We start from the raw sequence: 18,147 nt of genomic DNA, 5'->3' as shown, positions 1-18,147 counted from the left end.
CACCGCTCTTATTCAACATTGTGCTTGAGGTTCTAGCCAGAGCAATTAGGCTAGACAAAGAAATAAAGGGCATCTGGATTGGCAAGGAGGAATTAAAATTATCTCTATTTGCAGATGACATGATCTTATACACAGAAAACCCTAAGGAATCCTCCAGAAAACTACTGAAACTCATAGAAGAGTTTGGCAGAGTCTTAGGTTATAAGATAAACATACAAAAATCACTTGGATTCCTCTACATCAACAAAAAGAACACCGAAGAGGAAATAACCAAATCAATACCATTCACAGTAGCCCCCAAGAAGATAAAATACTTAGGAATAAATCTTACCAAAGATGTAAAAGACCTATATAAAGAAAACTACAAAGTACTACTACAAGAAACTAAAAAGGACCTACTTAAGTGAAAAAACATACCTTGCTCATAGATAGGAAGACTTAACATAGTAAAAATGTCTATTCTACCAAAAGCCATCTATACATACAATACACTTCCTATCCAAATTCCAATGTCATTTTTTAATGTGATGGAGAAACAAATCACCGACTCCATACGGAAGGGAAAGAAGCCTCAGATAAGTAAAGCATTACTGAAAAAGAAGAAGAAAGTGGGAGACCTCACTCTACCTGATTTTAGACCATATTATACAGCCACAGCAGTCAAAACAGCCTGGTACTGGTACAACAACAGGCATATAGACCAATGGAACAGAATTGAGAGCCCAGATATAAATCCATGCATATATGAGCAGCTGATATTTGACAAAGGCCCAGTGTCAGTTAATTGGGGAAAAGATAGTCTTTTTAACAAATGGTACTGGCATAACTGGGTACCCATTTGCAAAAAAATGAAACAGGACCCATACCTCACACCATGCACAAAAACTAACTCCAAGTGGATCAAAGACCTAAACATAAAGACTAAAATGATAAAGATCATGGAAGAAAAAATAGGGACAACCCTAGGAGCCTTAATACAAGGCATAAACAGAATACAAAACATTACCAAAAATGACGAAGAGAAACCCGATAACTGGGAGCTCCTAAAGATCAACCACCTATGCTCATCTAAAGACTTCACCAAAAGAGTAAAAAGACCACCTACAGATTGGGAAAGAATTTTCAGCTATGACATCTCCGGCCAGCGCCTGATCTCTAAAATCTATATGATTCTGTTAAAACTCAACCACAAAAAGACAAGCAACCCAATCAAGAAGTTGGCAAAGGATATGAACACACACTTCACTAAAGAAGATATTCAGGCAGCTAACGGATACATGAGAAAATGCTCTCGATCATTAGCCATTAAAAAAAAAAAAAAGCCAAAAAAAAAAAAAAAAAAAAAAGCCATTAGAGAAATGAAAATTAAAACTAGGATGAGATTCCATCTCACTCCAACAAGGATGGCATTAATCCAAAAAACACAAAATAATAAATGTTGGAGGGGCTGTGGAGAGATTGGAACTCTCATACACTGCTGGTGGGAATGTAAAATGGTACAACCACTTTGGAAATCTATCTGGCGTTTTCTTAAAAAGTTAGAAATAGAACTACCATACAACCCAGAAATCCCACTCCTCGGAATATACCCTAGAGAAACAAGAGCCTTCACACGAACAGATATACGCACACCCATGTTTATTGCAGCTCTGTTTACAATAGCAAAAAGCTGGAAGCAACCAAGATGTCCATCAACGGATGAATGGGTAAATAAATTGTGGTATATTCACACAATGGAATACTACGCATCGATAAAGAACAGTGAAGAATCTGTGAAACATTTCATGACATAGAGGAACCTGGAAGACATTATGCTGAGCGAAATGAGTCAGAGGCAAAAGGACAAATATTGTATAAGACCACTATTATAAGATCTTGAGAAATAGTATAAACTGAGAAGAACACATACTTTTGTGGTTACGAGGGGGGGAGGGAGGGAGGGTGGGAGAGGGTTATTTACTGATTAGTTAGTAGATAAGAACTACTTTAGGTGAAGGGAGGGACAATACTCAATACATGGAAGGTCAGCTCAACTGGACTGGACCAAAAGCAGTTTCTTGTATTAACTGAATGCTTCAAAGGTCAGCGGAGCAAGGGCGGGGGTTTGGGGACTATGGCTTAAGGGAACCTCCAAGTGAATTGGCAAAATAATTGTATTATGAAAACATTCTGCATCCCACTTTGAAATGTGGCGTCTGGGGTCTTAAATGCTAACAAGCAGCCATCTAAGATGCATCAATTGGCCTCAACCCACCTGGATCAAAGGAGACTGAAGAACACCAAGGTCACACGATAACTATGAGCCCAAGAGACAGAAAGGGCCACATGAACCAGAGACTTACATCATCCTGAGACCAGAAGAACTAGATGGTGCCCGGCAACAACCGATGACTACCCTGACAGGGAGCACAACAGAGAACCCCTGAGGGAGCAGGAGATCAGTGGGATGCAGACCCCAAATTCTCATAAAAAGACCAGACTTAATGGTCTGACTGAGACTAGAGGAATTCCGGCGGTCATGGTCCCCAAACCTTCTGTTGGTCCAGGACAGGAAGCATTCCCAAAGACAACTCATCAGACATGGAAGGGACTGGAGAATGGGTAGGAGAGAGACGCTGATGAAGAGTGAGCTACTTGTACCAGGTGGACACTTGAGACTGTGTTGGCATCTCCTGTCTGGAGGGGAGATAGGAGGGTAGAGAGGGTTAGAAACTGGCAAAATTGTCACAAAAGGAGATACTGGAAGGGCTGAATCATTAGGGGTTGAGTAAGTGGGCGTATGGAGTAAGGTGTATAGAAACTTAAACGTGACAGACTGACTTGATTTGTAAACGTTCACTTAAAGCTCAATAAAAGTTATTAAAAAAAAAATATGGAAGGAATACTCAGAGTCATTTTACCAAAAAAGAATTGGTTGACGTTCAACCATTTCAGGAGGCAGCATATGATCAGGAACCTATGGTACTGAAGAGAGAAGTTCAAGCTGCACTGAAGGCATTGGTGAAAAACAAGGCTCCAGGAACTGATGGAATGTCAATTGAGATGTTTCAACAAACGGATGCAGAGCTGGAAGTGCTCACTTGTCTATGCCAAGAAATCTGGAAGACAGCTACCTGACCAACAAACTTGAAGAAATCCGCATTTATCCCTATTACCAAGAAAGGTGTTCCAATTGACTGCAGAAATGATTGAACAATATCATTAATATCACAGGCAAGTAAAATTTTGCTGAAGATCATTCAAAAGTGGCTGCAGCAGTATATCCTCAGGAAACTGCCAGAAATTGAAACCTGATTCAGAAGAGGATGTGAAACCACGGATATCATTGCTGATGTCAGATGGATCCTGGCTGAAAGCAGAGAATTCCAGAAAGATCTTTACCTGTGTTTTATTGGCCATGCAAAGGCATTTGACTGTGTGGATCATAGCAAATTATGGATAAAATTGTGAAGAATGGGAATTCCGAACACTTAATTGTTCTCATGAGGAACCAGTATACAGATCAAGAGACAGTCATTAGAACAGAACAAGGAGATACTGCATGGTTTAAAGTCAGGAAAGGTGTGCGTCAGGGTTGTATCTTTTCACCATACCTATTCAATCTATATGCTGAGCAAATAATCTGAGAAGCTGGACTCTGTGAAGAAGAATGGGGCATCGAGATTGGAGGAAGATGCATTAACAACATGCATTATGTAGATGACACAACCTTGCTTGCTGAAAGTGAAGAGGACTTGAAGCACTTACTAATGAAGATCAGAGACCACAGCCCTCAGTATGGATTGCACCTCAACATAAAGAAAACGAAAGTCCTCACAACTGGACCAATGAACAACATCATAATAAACGGAGAAAAGATTGAAGTTGTCAAGGATTTCATTTTACTTGGATCCACAATCAACATCCATGGAAGCAGCAGTCAAGAATTCAAGAGACACATTGCATTGGGCAAATCGGCTACAAAAGACCTCTTTAAAGTGTTGAAAAGCAAAGATGTCACCTTGAGGACTAAGATGTGCCTGACTCAAGCCATGGGGTTTTCAATCACCTCATATGCATGTGAAAGCTGGAGAATGAATAAGGAAGACAGAAGAACTGACACTTTGAATTGTGGTGTTGGCAAAGATATACCACGAACTGCCAAAAGAACAAACAAATCTGTCTTGGAAGAAGTACAACCAGAATGCCCTTTAAAAGCATGGATGGTAAGACTATGTCTCATATACTTTGGACTTGTTATCAGGAGGGATCTGTCTTTGGAGAAGGACTTCATGCTTAGTAAAGTAGAGGGTCAGTGATAAAGAGGAAGACCCTCAATGAGATGGATTGACACAGTGGCTACAACAACGGGCCCAAGCATAACAATGATTGTGAGGATGGCGCAGGACTGGGCAGTGTTCCGTTGTGTTGTACATAGGTTTGCTATGGGTCGGAAGCAACTCAATGGCACCTAACAACAACAAGAAGATGGTTACAGATGCACAAAATAATCCTGTTTTTTCTTGACTGATTTTTTGGTTTCTTGATTAGTCAAATTCTAAAAGATGGTATTGGAAGTTCTTGTGTTTTCAGGAGCCCCAGCTTTACCGTTTTCCTTCAATATTCTTTTAGAGCTCAAAGGTTTAAAACAGTGATGTCTTCTTGGTAGAATGAAAATCACATAACATCCCTCTTTGTTATACTTAATACCTTTGGCCTTGAATTCCCCTTTATCTGATATTCATATGCTATCTGATATTCATATGCCACTGTATCTTCCTGTTATGTGAATTTTCTTGGCATGCCTTTGCTCATCCCTTTATTATCCATTTCAGTTTTACTATGTTGCAGGTATGTTTCTTATAAAAAGCATATTTAAAATTCATTTCTCTCCACTGTTTCTTTCACCCTTCATTTTCCCTTATCTTGAGATTTTTGTTTGAATTTAATCCTCATTAAAAAAAAAAATTTAGGTAGGAGTATTTCCTTTAATAATGAATGAATGTTTTTCTTTTGCTCTCACTTTAGAATCATATTTTGGCTAGGTTTAGGATTCTTGCTCACATTCCTTTACCTCAATAGTCTGTAACCAGTGTTCCATTGTTTTTTAGCTTCCAATGTTAGAGGTAAATCCAATGCTAATCTCATCTCTTGACTTTGTATGCAATACATTCTTTCAAACTTTAAGTTTATAAGAGGCCCTCTCTCTTTGAAGTTCAGAAATTTCTCTAGATTATGTCCAGGTGTGTACCTTTCAAAAATTAGTACTACCTGGAATTCAGTGAATCCTCTCAGTCTGAAGATTTGCATCCTTTTTCTGCTTAGACAAGTTTTTCTCGGCATCTCTGAGAGGTGCAAATGGTTAATGTGCTTTGCTGCAAAGCAAAAGGTTGGAGGTTCAAGTCTACCCAAAGGCATTTTGGAAAAAAGACTTAGCAATCTACTTCCAAAAAATCAGCCATTGAAAATCCTATGAACCACAGTTCTACTTTGATATACATGGGGTTGCCACGAGTTGGAGTTGACTCCATGGCAACTGGTTACCGGTAAGTTTCTCTCAGATATTTCTGGGTCTCCTTTATGCCATTTTCTCTTCATGGCAGTCCACCTATTTTCATGTTAGGTCTTATGATAAGCCCCCAGGTGTGCCAGTGCTGCTGACCCAAGGACCACACTGAGGAGCAAGAGAGGATCAAAGCTCCAGGTCTGTCTGGGCTCTCCGCAGGGCTCCAAGGGTTTGTGGCAGTTATTTAGATGCTCAGGACTCCCTGAGGCCCAGGCAGACACACTCTGCCCTTCTGAATGGTGAATAAAGCCTCACAGCTCACCAGGAGCACCTGCAGTGCTGAATGCTGTGCAGTCTCTTCTCATCCACTCTCTCTGCAAAAATCCATTGCCTGGGGCAACTTGGATGCTTTGCCCCGAACATTTCTCAAGGATGGGTGAAAAATGGCACCAGCATGATGCTTGGGGGGCACAGATATTGTCCAGACACCAGCCCTCCTCAACCAGAGAAGTCAACCAGGAAATGTAGGTCAGTGGCATCATTCTTGACCATCAGTTAAGTCATTTATATACTCTCTGGGAACAGCCTTCTTATCTGATGTTCCCTTTGTACAGGGAGAGCAAGTTTAGTCTGCATTACTGGTGTTAGAGGATGGGGGTGAGAGTGGCTTCTAAGGGAAACCACCTACAGGAGCTCACTGAAGCCAGGACTCACTCATTCTAGATAGCCTATCCTAGGTACAGAACAAAAAGCTAGTGAAGAGCAGTTCCTACTTTCAAACTACAGCCCCACTTTCACAATCTCATCTGATCCCAGTCACAGCTCTATAAGAATCTTACTCCTACCACTATATGAGAGACAAAGAAATTGAGTCACAGGAAATAGTGTCTTGCTCAGTGTCTGCTGTTCAGGTGACAAATAGCAAAACAGGATTTAAGCATACTTTCCCTGACTAGACACTTTCTATTGTGCCTTGCTACTCGCCTAAATACAAAATCCAGGTTGTGCTGTCCTTCAATCCCCCTCATCTAGAAGTTGGGATTGGCTTCCTCACTGCTTCTGAGGTGTTTTACATTCACCCTCCTAATAATAACCCTGTTGCTTTTCAGCCTCACCCCTTATGTGTCTTACTCTCACTGCAATAGGAATGCAAGTCCACAGCTGTGCCAGGACATACCCACAGTATCATACCATACTACACCATTCCGTACCATAACATGCTGTGCCGTGCTGTGCTATCCCATACCACACCATACCTACCATGCCATGCCATGCCATGCCATAACACTTGCCATCAAATTGATTCTGATTTATGGTGATCTCATATGCATCAGAGTAGAACTATGCTACATAGGGTTTTAAATGGCTGAATTTTTGGAAGCAGATCACCAAGGCTTTCTTCCCAGATGACTCTGGGTAGACTCAAACCTCCAGCCTTTTGGTTAGCAGCTAAGTGCATTAACCATTCGTACCACCCAGGGACTCCAGCTGCAGTACAATGACATGTTAATGACTGTGAAAACATCTTCTTTGCTTTGTCTCCAATGGCTGACTTCTCTGTCTGGTCTCCAGTGCTGCCCTGATACTGTGTCCTCAGCTGGATGTGACAGCCCAGCATCTGGGACACCTAGCTGTGGGAAAGGCTGTGTGGATGGCTTCCTGTCACAGCCAAGCAGATGATCAATCACATCCACTCAGCTTTGCTCCAAGTCCACCTGGAGGAGGTCTGCCTTTATCAAGGCTCAGGCCTGAAGCTGGCAGTGCTGCTGCTCCTCCAGCACAGGAGAGACCGCAGAGAAACTCCAAAGGGCTGGCTCTAAGTATTCCTAATTTGGCGATGTCCCAGGTGAACCATTTAGAGTTGAATGCTGAAGGTTAAACTGCCTGTTTTAGAGAGGAATATCTGGTTCATTTGTGTTCCTAGCAGTAACAGCGAGCCAGTTTCACTTCTGCTGCTCTCGGGGCAGGCCCAGCTTGCTGGGAGGGGAGCCGGGATGTAACTGCTCATCCTCCTGAACCAGCATGTCATTCTGCCTCTAGGCCTCTGCCCACGCTGTCCCCCCTATCTGGAATGCTTTCTCTGTCTCCTTGCCACCTGTTTTAATCATGCCTTCTTGAGCCTTCAGCCCCTGGTGGGCTCTTCTGCCTCCAGTCAACACCCCTTATTTCCACTCTTCTTTGTTAATCCAGCATACACTCCCCCTCCTGCCATTTAGTGTACAAGATGTAACCGGAGAGTCTCAGAGATTTAGTGTGTCTTTAAAGCTCACAAAGGAACCAGGACTTGCCAAAGTGAGGCCATAGTAGCAAAGTCAAACTAGAGTCCAAGTCTCCTTTCTCCCTGCCAATATTTTCCTTCACTACCTTTTTTTTTTTTTTTTACCTTGGTCTGTGACTCATTTTCTCCATCTGCCCGTTGAGCTGACATGCCTGTCCCCTGCCCAGCAAGCTGTGCTGGGATTGTATTCTGGAAGGAGTTAGTTGTTGCATTTGGGAGGTCATATGATAACTGTGGTTATCTTTTAGCTTGTAGGGGGCATGCTCCAGGGCCCTGTCTTGCCCCCACTCTACTAAGGTGTGTGCTCATCTCTCTTCCGGTTCTGGCAGTGTGGACAGTGGGTGGATGTGGTGGTTGATGACCGCCTGCCTGTCCTGTACCATCTGTACCTCTTCGTGTATTCTCACAGAGACAACAATGAGTTCTGGCCCTGCCTGCTGGAGAAAGCCTATGCCAAGTAAGGACGGGCCTGGCCCTCCCTGGGGCCTGATCTCCCCTGCCTCTTGCCCTGGTAAAAGCTCTTTAACAGCTGGCTCCAGGGCTTTTGACAGCAATGTTGATTATAAGCAATGGTCCCAGGAGCAGCAGGGCCTTTGCCACCTGGCTGGGCAGCCTCCTTAAACAACCACTGTGTGCAAGGCCCTGCGTTGGAGCTATTAGGAGGGACCCATAGGCACATACCAAGGGGGAGGCAGGGCATGGCAGGGCAGAGATTTTCACTGACAGTGATATTATTGCAAAGGCTGGTATAAAGGCCCAAATGAAATATAGTGTCATAATCAAATCTGATGAGAGAAGACAGCAAACAATCCTGACTTTCTGAAGCTCTAGAGAGGAGGTGGCATTTGAGGGAGGCCTTGAATGATGGGTAGAATTTTAGCAAGAGGAGAGAAGCTATGGGGGTGGGAGTCATTCCCAGCAGAGGGCATGGTTCAAGGCAAGGCCTAGGGGCAGGACAGTTCAAGCTGAGGTCCCAGGTAGTTGGGGGTCTGGTGTGGCTGCTGTCAGATGGCATTTATATGTGGGGACAGTGGCAGGAGCTAGAGTTGCTCTTTATTATACTGTCAAAACACCACAATTCAGGGACCATCTCAAAGACCTTATAAATACCCAATTCGTATATTTTACTTAGATTCTTTGAGTTGCTTTTATTCAACTGATGTTTATTGAGCACTTAACTATATGCCAGGTACTGCACTTGGCACTGGGACAGAGACACTCTCAGCCTGGCTCAAGTGGGTATGTGCAAGAGTATGTGTGCATACATGTACATATGTATGTGTGTGAAGATGGTGCTGCTGTAGGATGCACACAGGTTATGAAGAGAAGCCCCCCAAAATAATCAGAGGAATGAAAATAAAAATAGTAGTGAGACATCACTTTACCACCATTAGACTGCAAAATTTGGAAAGCTGGTAAAGCCAAGTATTGTCCAGGATGTAAGGATCCAGGAATTCTCAAGTAGTGCCGGTGGAATGTAGACTGATGCAGCCATTCTGAAGGGCAACCTGATGGTACTTAGTCAAGCTAATGATATTCGTAACCCAGACCTAACAAGGACATTCCTGAGATCTGAGCTGCACATAATCCTTTATAGAACCTTTGTAGTCAAGAATTGCAGTATTTCAGCATCCTTTCTGGCTCTGATTTAGATATCTGAATTCTTCCCTCCTTCATCTCATGCTGAGCAGAAAGGCATTTTCCCAACATGAGGCTGAAGCAGACGGACGAGAAAAAGCTGTCTTGGAATTCCTGGGTTCAGGTGACAAGGAGTAGTAACAGAGTGGCAAACATAGTTCTATCTTATTCCTTTCTAATTCCTGTCTAACGACATGTGCAAAGAGCTGGAAATGGAAAACCAAAAGGGAAGAACACGCTTGGTGTTTCTCAAGCTGAAAGAACTGAAGAAAAAATTCAAGCCTCATGTTGCAATAGTGAAGGATTCTATGGGGAAAATATTAAATGACGCAAGAAGCATCAAAAGAAGATGGAAGGAATACACAGAGTCATTATACCAAAAAGAATTAGTCGGTGTTCAATCATTTCAAGAGGTAGCATATGATCAGGAACCAATGGTACTGAAGGAAAAGTCCAAGCTGCTCTGAAGGCATTGGCAAAAAACAAGCCTCCAGGAATTGATGGAATATCAATTGAGATGTTTCAACAAACAGTTGCAGCACTGGAGATGCTCACTCATCTATGCCAAGAAATATGGAAGATAGCTTCCCGGCCAACTGACTGGAAGAGATCCATATTTATGCCTATTCCCAAGAAAGGTGATCCAACCGAATGTGGAAATTATAGAACAATATCATTAATATCACACGCAAGCAAAATTTTGCTGAAGATCATACAAAAACTGCTGCAGAAATTCAGGCCGGTTTCAGAAGAGGCCGTGGAATGAGGGATATCATTGGTGATGTCAGGTGGATCCTGGCTAAAAGCAGAGAATACCAGAAGGATGTTTACCTGTGTTTTATTGACTATGCAAAGGCATTCGACTGTGTGGATCATAACAAACTATGGATAACATTGGGAAGAATGGGAATTCCAGAACACTTAATTGTGCTCATGAGGAACCTTTACAGAGATCAAGAGGCAGTTGTTCAGACAGAACTAGGGGACACTGATTGGTTTAAAGTCAGGAAGGGTGTGCGCCAAGGTTTTATTCTTTCACCATACCTATTCAATCTGTATGCTGAGCAAATAATCCGAGAAGCTGGACTATATGAAGAAGAACAGGGCATCAGGATTGGAAGAAGACTCATTAACAACCTGCGTTATGCAGATGACACAACCTTGCTTGCTGGAAGTGAAGAGGACTTGAAGCACTTACTAATGAAGATCAGAGACCACAGCCCTCAGTATGGATTGCACCTCAACATAAAGAAAACAAAAATCCTCACAACTGGACCAATGAGCAACATCATGATAAATGGAGAAAAGACTGAAGTTGTCAAGGATTTCATTTTACTTGGATCCACAATCAAAAGCCTTGGAAGCAGCAGTCAAGAAATCAAAAGATGCACTACATTGGGTAAATCTGCTGCAAAGGACCTCTTTAAAGTGTTGAAGAACAAAGATGTCACCTTGAAGACTAAGGTGTGCCTGACCCAAGCCTGGTATTTTCAATCACCTCATATGCATGTGAAAGCTGGACAATGAATAAGGAAGACTGGAGAAGAATTGACACCTTTGAATTGTGGTGTAGGCGAAGAATATTGAATATACCATGGACTCCCAGAAGAACGAATAAATCTGTCTTGGAGGAAGTACAACCAGAATGCTCCTTAGAAGCAAGGATGGCAAGACTGCATCTTACATACTTTGGACATGGAGGGATCAGTCCCTGGAGAAGGAGATCATGCTTGGCAGAGTACAGGGTCAGCGGAAAAGAGGAAGACCCTCAAAGAGGTGGATTGACACAGTGGCTGCAACAATGAGCTCAAGCATAACAATTTTAAGAGTGGTGCAGGACCAGGCAGTGTTTCGTTCTGTTGTGCATAGGGTCGCTATGAGTCGGAATTGACTCGACGGCACTTAACAACAACAACATTCCTGTCAGCAAAGAGCTTAAGAATAGCAGCTGCGTTTCTGAAGCATTGGCAGGATTTGTGAGCTCATGTTTGTAGAGCAGACAGATGGTTCCTTGTCAAAACACCCCACTGCACTAGGACAAGCCTTGTGAGCAGTGAGAAGGCTGCGGGGAGACACTGAGAGAGGGGCTGCAGGCTGCGATGGGGGTGACCTGCCAGCTGTTGGGTGGCCCTGTAATGACTGGCAGAATGGTGTGGGATGTAAGACATGATGCAAGGCCAAAGACAGTGGGGCAGTCCAGTTGGCCTGAAGTGATGGGGACAGAGCCCAACAGCTGCTCCTCTGGAATGGATCAGGTGCAGCCCTGTGTGAAGTCAGGTAGGACCTCTGAGCATATTGCCAGGAAGGGCTGTTAGAGTGAGCAGAAGGTCCCATCACATTGCTGTGCTCTGCAATGAGTTCCAGGACTTCAGTCCATGTGAACTGACAGTACATGTAGACAATCAATAGTCAGGCATTCAGACCAGCCAGGCTTTGCAGTTTACTAAGTAAGCTCCCCACGTGGACAAGGCTCCCCACGTTGACAAAGAACAAACAAATCTGTCTTGGAAGAAATATAGCCAGAATGCTCCTTAGAAGCAAGCATGGTGAAACTTCATCTCACATAGTTGCACCTTGCATAGTTCGGATATGTTAACCGGAGGGAGTAATCCCTGGAGAAGGACATCATGCTTGGTAAAGAAGAGGGTCAGCAAAGAAGAGGAAGACCCTCAATGAGATGGATTGACACAGTGGCTGCAACAATGGACTCAAGCATAACAACGATTGTGAGGATGGTGCAAGACCAGGCAGAGTTTCATTGTACATAGGGTCGCTATGAGTCAGAACTGACTTGATGGCATCTAACAACAACAAGCAAGCTCCCCAGAGATAAGAGTCTAGTACCGGTCATGACCCTTGTCAGAGACCGGGAGAGACAGAAAGGGAAGATTTAGAGCCTGTTTTATAGCAAGTTGAGACAGGTCTGTCTTATGGTAGTTTCTGCAGAATTGTCCCTTTGTTCTGTGTATCCTTAGCTTTCTTTAGCAAAGACTTTCCAAGTCATCCATTGCACTTACGCTTGCAGTGGTGTCCTGTGTATAGTGGATGCTTGATACATATTTGTTGAGGTGAACTTTCTTGGTCTTCAGGAGGAGAGAATGGCAGAGGTGGAAACATGGTGGGAAAGGAGTCTCCAAGTGGCCCTCTGAGCTGGTCCAGTCAGCCTCACTTTTTCCAGTGGACAGGGTGAGGGCCAGAGAGGGAAAGCGCTTTGGGGTGTGTAACATAACACTCATCCTCCCCTAGGTTACCTTCAGTAAAGTCAGCATACCTGCCTAAAGATTTGGGGGATGAATGGATTAATTCTAAGAATGTGAAAGGGCTCTAAATCCTGTTCAAAGTTTGCACAGAGAGAGCACAGAGGCTGTATTTGGCCACAGTGGCATCAGGGTTACTGACTGTGAGCTCAGTGAGGGCAGGAAGGGAGTTTTGTTTATGTTTAAATGCTCAGAGCCTAGCACAGTGCCTGGCATACAAGTATGTACAGTGAAACTTGTGAGAGCCAGAACTCAATGGGACTCTCTTGTTTTTCAGAGTCTCACAAGTTTTCTGGATTTGACAGGGTGCAGTCTTAATACTTTTCCATTGCTTTTTATTATCGGAAAATATTTGAGTTTTCTTTTTCGGACATATTTCTGCCTTACGCAGGTTCTGGCATTTGCAGGTTTTACTGTACTTAAAACTATTGTTAAACTGAACAGAAAGCAGATCGTCATCATGTCTAATATTTATTAAGGCTTGCCATGTGCCAGGCACTACAACCCCTACAGCCCCGCGAGGCTAAGTAACTTGGCCAAGGTCAAAGAACTAAATATGCAGTAAGGTTGAGATTCATCCTGGGTTGTGCTCCAGCACCTTCACCCAAAGCCTCTACACAAGACTGCCACTTGTAGGGCCTGGGGGCAAGGGGAGGAAGGTGGTGAGGACAGTGTGAGCCCCTGGACTGGTGGTGTAGGTAGACTCTCCATCCATGAGAACAGGAGGTAGAGGCCTGGGCAGGTATGGAGCAGGCAGCCCTTCCCCTGGGAACGATGCTGTCTCCCCTCCAAGAGTATCTCAACGAAGGCACCACAAGGATTGACCCGATTTTCTCACCCCCAGACTACATGGATCCTATTTCTACCTGCATGGTGGCCACCTCCCTGATGCCTTGGTGGACCTCACCAACGCTGACCTGTACTCCTCCCCTTCCAACCTGGTGGTGGTGGTGAGGACTGCGGCCTGGGCTGGTAGCCTGTTGGCCTGACTACTCCATCAGGGGTAAGTGCAGAGCCCCCGCAGCAGAATATAGGGATCCCTATGCACTGCTTAGAGCCTTTCCTCACCCAGGGGTCTTTGGTCAAGGTCCCATTCAGCTGGTGAGGATAAGGGCAAAACAGTCACTACTGAGTACTTATTGTATCCTTTACCTAGGTGGGCTCATTGAATCCCTACAATAGCTCTTCCTTTGATACAGGGCTGTCAAAATTCATTTTCCCAAAGAGGAATTGGGCTTTGTAAGACTCAGTAAAATGCTCATGATCACACAGCTAATAAGTGGCAGAGCAGGGGTTTAAATGCTGCTGTCCACTCTAAAGCCTTGCCTACTACTTCTCTGTGACCCAGAGCCATAGGGTCCAGAGTGACTGGGGGCATTACCCTGGGAGGGTAACAGCTCTCACTGCACACAGCTCCTTTGCACTTGGCCTTGAGTGTACAGAGATCCTGTCCTTGAGTCCTCTGATTCTCACTCACTCTACAGGCAGCACCCAAGGGTGGTATGTTTCATTAAGGAAGCTTAAATGACCCTCCAAATTATTTGAGTCTGTTCTGAGACAGCTGGCTCCCTATTAGCAGTGATGCTTCCTTCACTCTTCAAACATGTAGCTTTGAGTCACACATCCCTCATCCAAAATGCCACCAGAAAACTAAGATGCACATTAAATCCCAATTACTCTTGGGTGAGACTCTTGGTCTTGCAAAAGACCCAACAGACACGTTTTGTGCTGTGTCTCAGTAATGACAAGTGATTAGAGAATCAAGCAGTCCTGGTCTTCAGAGTTTTGTTTGGTTCTATCCTTATTGGGGGTAGTTTCCTGGGGCACAAAATATGTGGGGCCTCAACCCCCAGTCAGCCTACAAACTGCCTCTCTAGAAAGGAGTTTCAGCAACATATGTCAGTGCAAGTGAGTCAGTGAGGCCAGTCTCATCCAGCAACGGCTCTGCTGCTGATTGGATCGGCTCTGCTGCTGATTGGATCGTACTTTTCCATTTCTCTAAAGTTTAATGCGTGGTATGCTTTTTTCCTTTGCAGCCTACAGGCAAGGATGATGTGGTGAGGAATGGCCTGGTGAGCCACCACACCTATACAGTAACAGGAGCTGAGCAGGTAAGGCCGGTCTGACTGTCCCTCCCATGGCCCGGGGCACCCCTAATCAGGGGTCAGAATCAAGTAGTCCACAAAGCAACTGAGATGAGTATTTATCACCATTTCCCCCGTCTTGACACCCACATGGAGAGAACTTCAATTCCTTTGGTGTATCTGGAAGTTCTGGCTCCAGTATCCTTCTCCCCCAGGTACCCACCAGAGATCTTGCTCTCCTTGAACTGATCTCACGCAGGTCTGCCAAGAATCTAGCTAAACTGAAGGATTAGCCCAAAAAGAAGGCAGAATGAACTACTCCACTGACTCTGAGAGAAGCCTTGCCCTGAAACAGGTTTTATTCATTAGGTACAAGCTAAACTGCTGTAACAAAGACACTCCAAATGATATGGGCTTAAAGAAGATGAAATTCACTTCTCCCCTGTTGTCATGGATTGAATTGTGTCCCCCCAAAATATGCATTAACTTGGTTGGGCCATGATTCCCAGTGTTCTGCGGTTGTCCTCAACTTTATGATTGTAATTTTATGTTAAAGAGGATTAGGGTGGAATTGTAAAACCCTTACCAGGTCATATCCCTGATCCAATGTAAAGGGAGTTTCCCTGGCGTGTGACCTGCACCACCTTATATCTCTCAAGAGATAAGACTAATAAGATACTTGTGTAAGCAGGTGGTTCCAGGGGTGGTAGATTGCTTGGCCATCCTCAGCGTGGGGCTTCTCTTGTGAGCCCAAGGCAGCTGCTCCCTTTGTCTCCCAGCCAGGGGAGGTGAGAGGCCAGGTGAACATCTTCCATCCATACAAAAGACATGATTAGAAATGGCATGCATCAATTCCACTCATATCCCATTCATCAGAGCTTAGTCACATGGCCACACTGAGGCACAAGGGAAGCTGGGAAATATATTGTATATCTGAGCTGCCATACTTCCAGAAAAACTTTATTCCATGGAAGAGAGGAGGACAGCTACTGGGGACAGATGGCAGTCTTTCCCTTGATCCAAGAACTGACTTTGGGGGGCAAATGCACGTAATTACTGTCTGCAGTGTAATTCAGTCGGGAAAACATTACTAAGCCCCTCCATTCATAAATGAAGATCTGGAGGCCTGAGAGAAGAAGTGTTTCATGAGGTGATGCAGCTATTTAATGACCTGCCTGGGTCAGAATCCACGGCTCCTCTGCTCCATCTATGATTACCACGGTGCTGGGCGATGATAATGTTTCCTAGTCGTATGATGATTTCCTGCAAATGTTATCCCATATCTCTTTTTCCCACAGCTCTTAAGGTCTAATAATATCTTCTAAGGCCTAAGAAATGTGTTCCAAATTCCAGGGCACATTTTTTACAGGTACTTGTGGGCTCAGGAATGCAGAGTGCAGGTTACATTTCCCCATGCTTTCTCTCATGCACCCTCTCAGATTTGCCCTCTCTCTGTATATCAATCTGCCTCTGTCCGTTGACCTAAAACCAGTTGCTCCATTGTTTCGTGCTTTGGTGAGTGTTCCAGTCCACAAAATGGGGTCAGTATCTCCTGTCTGCTGCCTGTCTCCCTAAGATAAAAAAAAAAAACCTAAGATAAGTCAGCTACAAAATGCTTCCTCTGCCAGGGTCTAGGATACAGTAGGTACCTATTAAACATGCATTGCCTCAGCGGTTGAGCGCACTTGCATGAGTGAATGATGGATTTGCCCTTGGCCTATGAGGATGACATTACTGATGCCCCATCACAGAACATGTGTGAGAAACTCGAAAGACATGTCCCACAAGCCAAGAAGAGACTTCTAGCTAAACCCAGGCCAGAAGAGATTCCAGCCACAGTGGCTCCAGACTCCCTTCCTCTGGATTGTACTTTGTCCCCTCTGCCTCACCTTCCTAAGCCCTCTCCTGAATTCTCAACGGGGACAGCCAGTATCACCACCACACCTGGCCACATATGGATTCTCTGCTCCCCACAGCTCTCCTGTCCCAGATGTGGACAAGTCTAGGGAGAGTAAATTGGTTTTATCTCTTGTGCCAACTCTGACCAGTTGGCAATGTTCTGGAGCTGCTTCCAGATTTGGGGGAAAAGAGAGCTGTGATTGGTGATATCTGTGTTGGCTGCAGAATGAAGGAGCTGTGTTACCTGCACTAAGTATTTTGCCACCCCTGGACAATGCCCTTTTTGCACATTGTGGCAGCCTGTTTCTCCTGAGAACACGGGAAAAAGGGACTTTTGCATGCGGAGGTACCGATGGTGACGCCTTTGAATTACGGTGTTGGTGAATAATATTGAATATACCAGGAACTGCCAAAGGAATAGACAAACCTGTCTTGGAATTTCAACCAGAATGTTTCTTAAGGGCAAGGATGGTGAGATTACGTCTCACATACTTTGAACATGTTATCAGGAGGGATTCAGTCCCTGGAGAAGGACATCGTACTTGCCAAAGTAGAGGGTCAGAGAAAAAGTGGAAGACCCTCAACGAGATGGATTGACACAGTGGCTGCAACAATGGGCTTAAGCTTAGCAACGTTCATGAGAATGGCGCAGGACTGGGCTGTGTTCCGTTCTCTGATACATAGGGTCACTATGAGTAGGAAGCGACTCGATGGCACCTACCAACAACAACAGAGAGTGGGCTTAGCTGTGGTTTGGGCTTCTGATGAGTGCACTCACACGCCCAAAGATTTGAGTTGTTTTTATAATTGTGAGGACAGAGTACACTGAGCCATCTAACAGGGTCCCTGGCCTGTGACAGCAGGGGTCAAGACTAGGGAACTTGTACAGTCCATTTTGCCCTGCCATTCTGTGGCCTCTGACACTTCCCCAGCTTGTGTTCTAAGGAGCACTAGCCTGGCAAGGTCCTTTGTGAAAACAGGTTTCCAAATATGTTTGGAAAAGGCTGCATACCATCTATTCTTCTGGGAGAGTCATAATGTACATTAGTATTTTAAAGGTTCCGTATTAAAGACACAAACACAATTTGGTTTTAATCTAAAAGTGGCCATAAAATCATTTTTCCTAGGAGTAACTATTAATGGCCCGTGAAACTAGCATTGAAGAGAACACATTGGTTGAAGCATTTTCTAGGGTAGATAACCTGGGCCTCCTCTTGCCCAGTGGCACCCTTTCTGAGAGAACTGACCAGGCTCAGGGGTATAGTCAGTAGCCAGGGCAGTGAGGCACCTGAGCCAGCCCATTTCTGGATGTGGCCATGACCTTGGCTTTGAATGTAACCCCTGAGACACCCGGCCAAGGCTCATGTAGTCACCAGTGGCACACTGTCATAAGACGCAACATAGTCAAACAAGGGCCAAGAACTTGACTTGGGTAAAGTTGTGGCTAGACCTCTGAACCACAAGTCTAAGATTTCACCAGGCCATAAATGCAGTGTGCTTTTTAAT

The 18,147-nt window shown here is 44.5% G+C and overlaps 1 protein-coding gene across 1 annotated transcript in view; it reads left to right on the top strand.

Annotated features, from left to right (window-relative positions):
* Positions 1–18,147, top strand: part of CAPN13 (calpain 13) — a 114,385-nt gene that overhangs the window by 18,575 nt on the left and 77,663 nt on the right. Inside the window, 4 exon segments of the mRNA XM_049904030.1 lie at positions 4,815–4,830; positions 8,061–8,220; positions 13,503–13,643; positions 14,676–14,769. Coding sequence (XP_049759987.1) covers positions 4,815–4,830; positions 8,061–8,220; positions 13,503–13,643; positions 14,676–14,769 — 411 coding nt within the window.

This window comes from Elephas maximus, chromosome 12, assembly GCF_024166365.1.
Source record: "Elephas maximus indicus isolate mEleMax1 chromosome 12, mEleMax1 primary haplotype, whole genome shotgun sequence".
Taxonomy (NCBI): Eukaryota; Metazoa; Chordata; class Mammalia; order Proboscidea; family Elephantidae; genus Elephas; species Elephas maximus.
The sequence above is the reverse complement of the archived record's forward strand: the minus strand, read 5'-3'. Positions and strand labels throughout refer to the sequence as shown.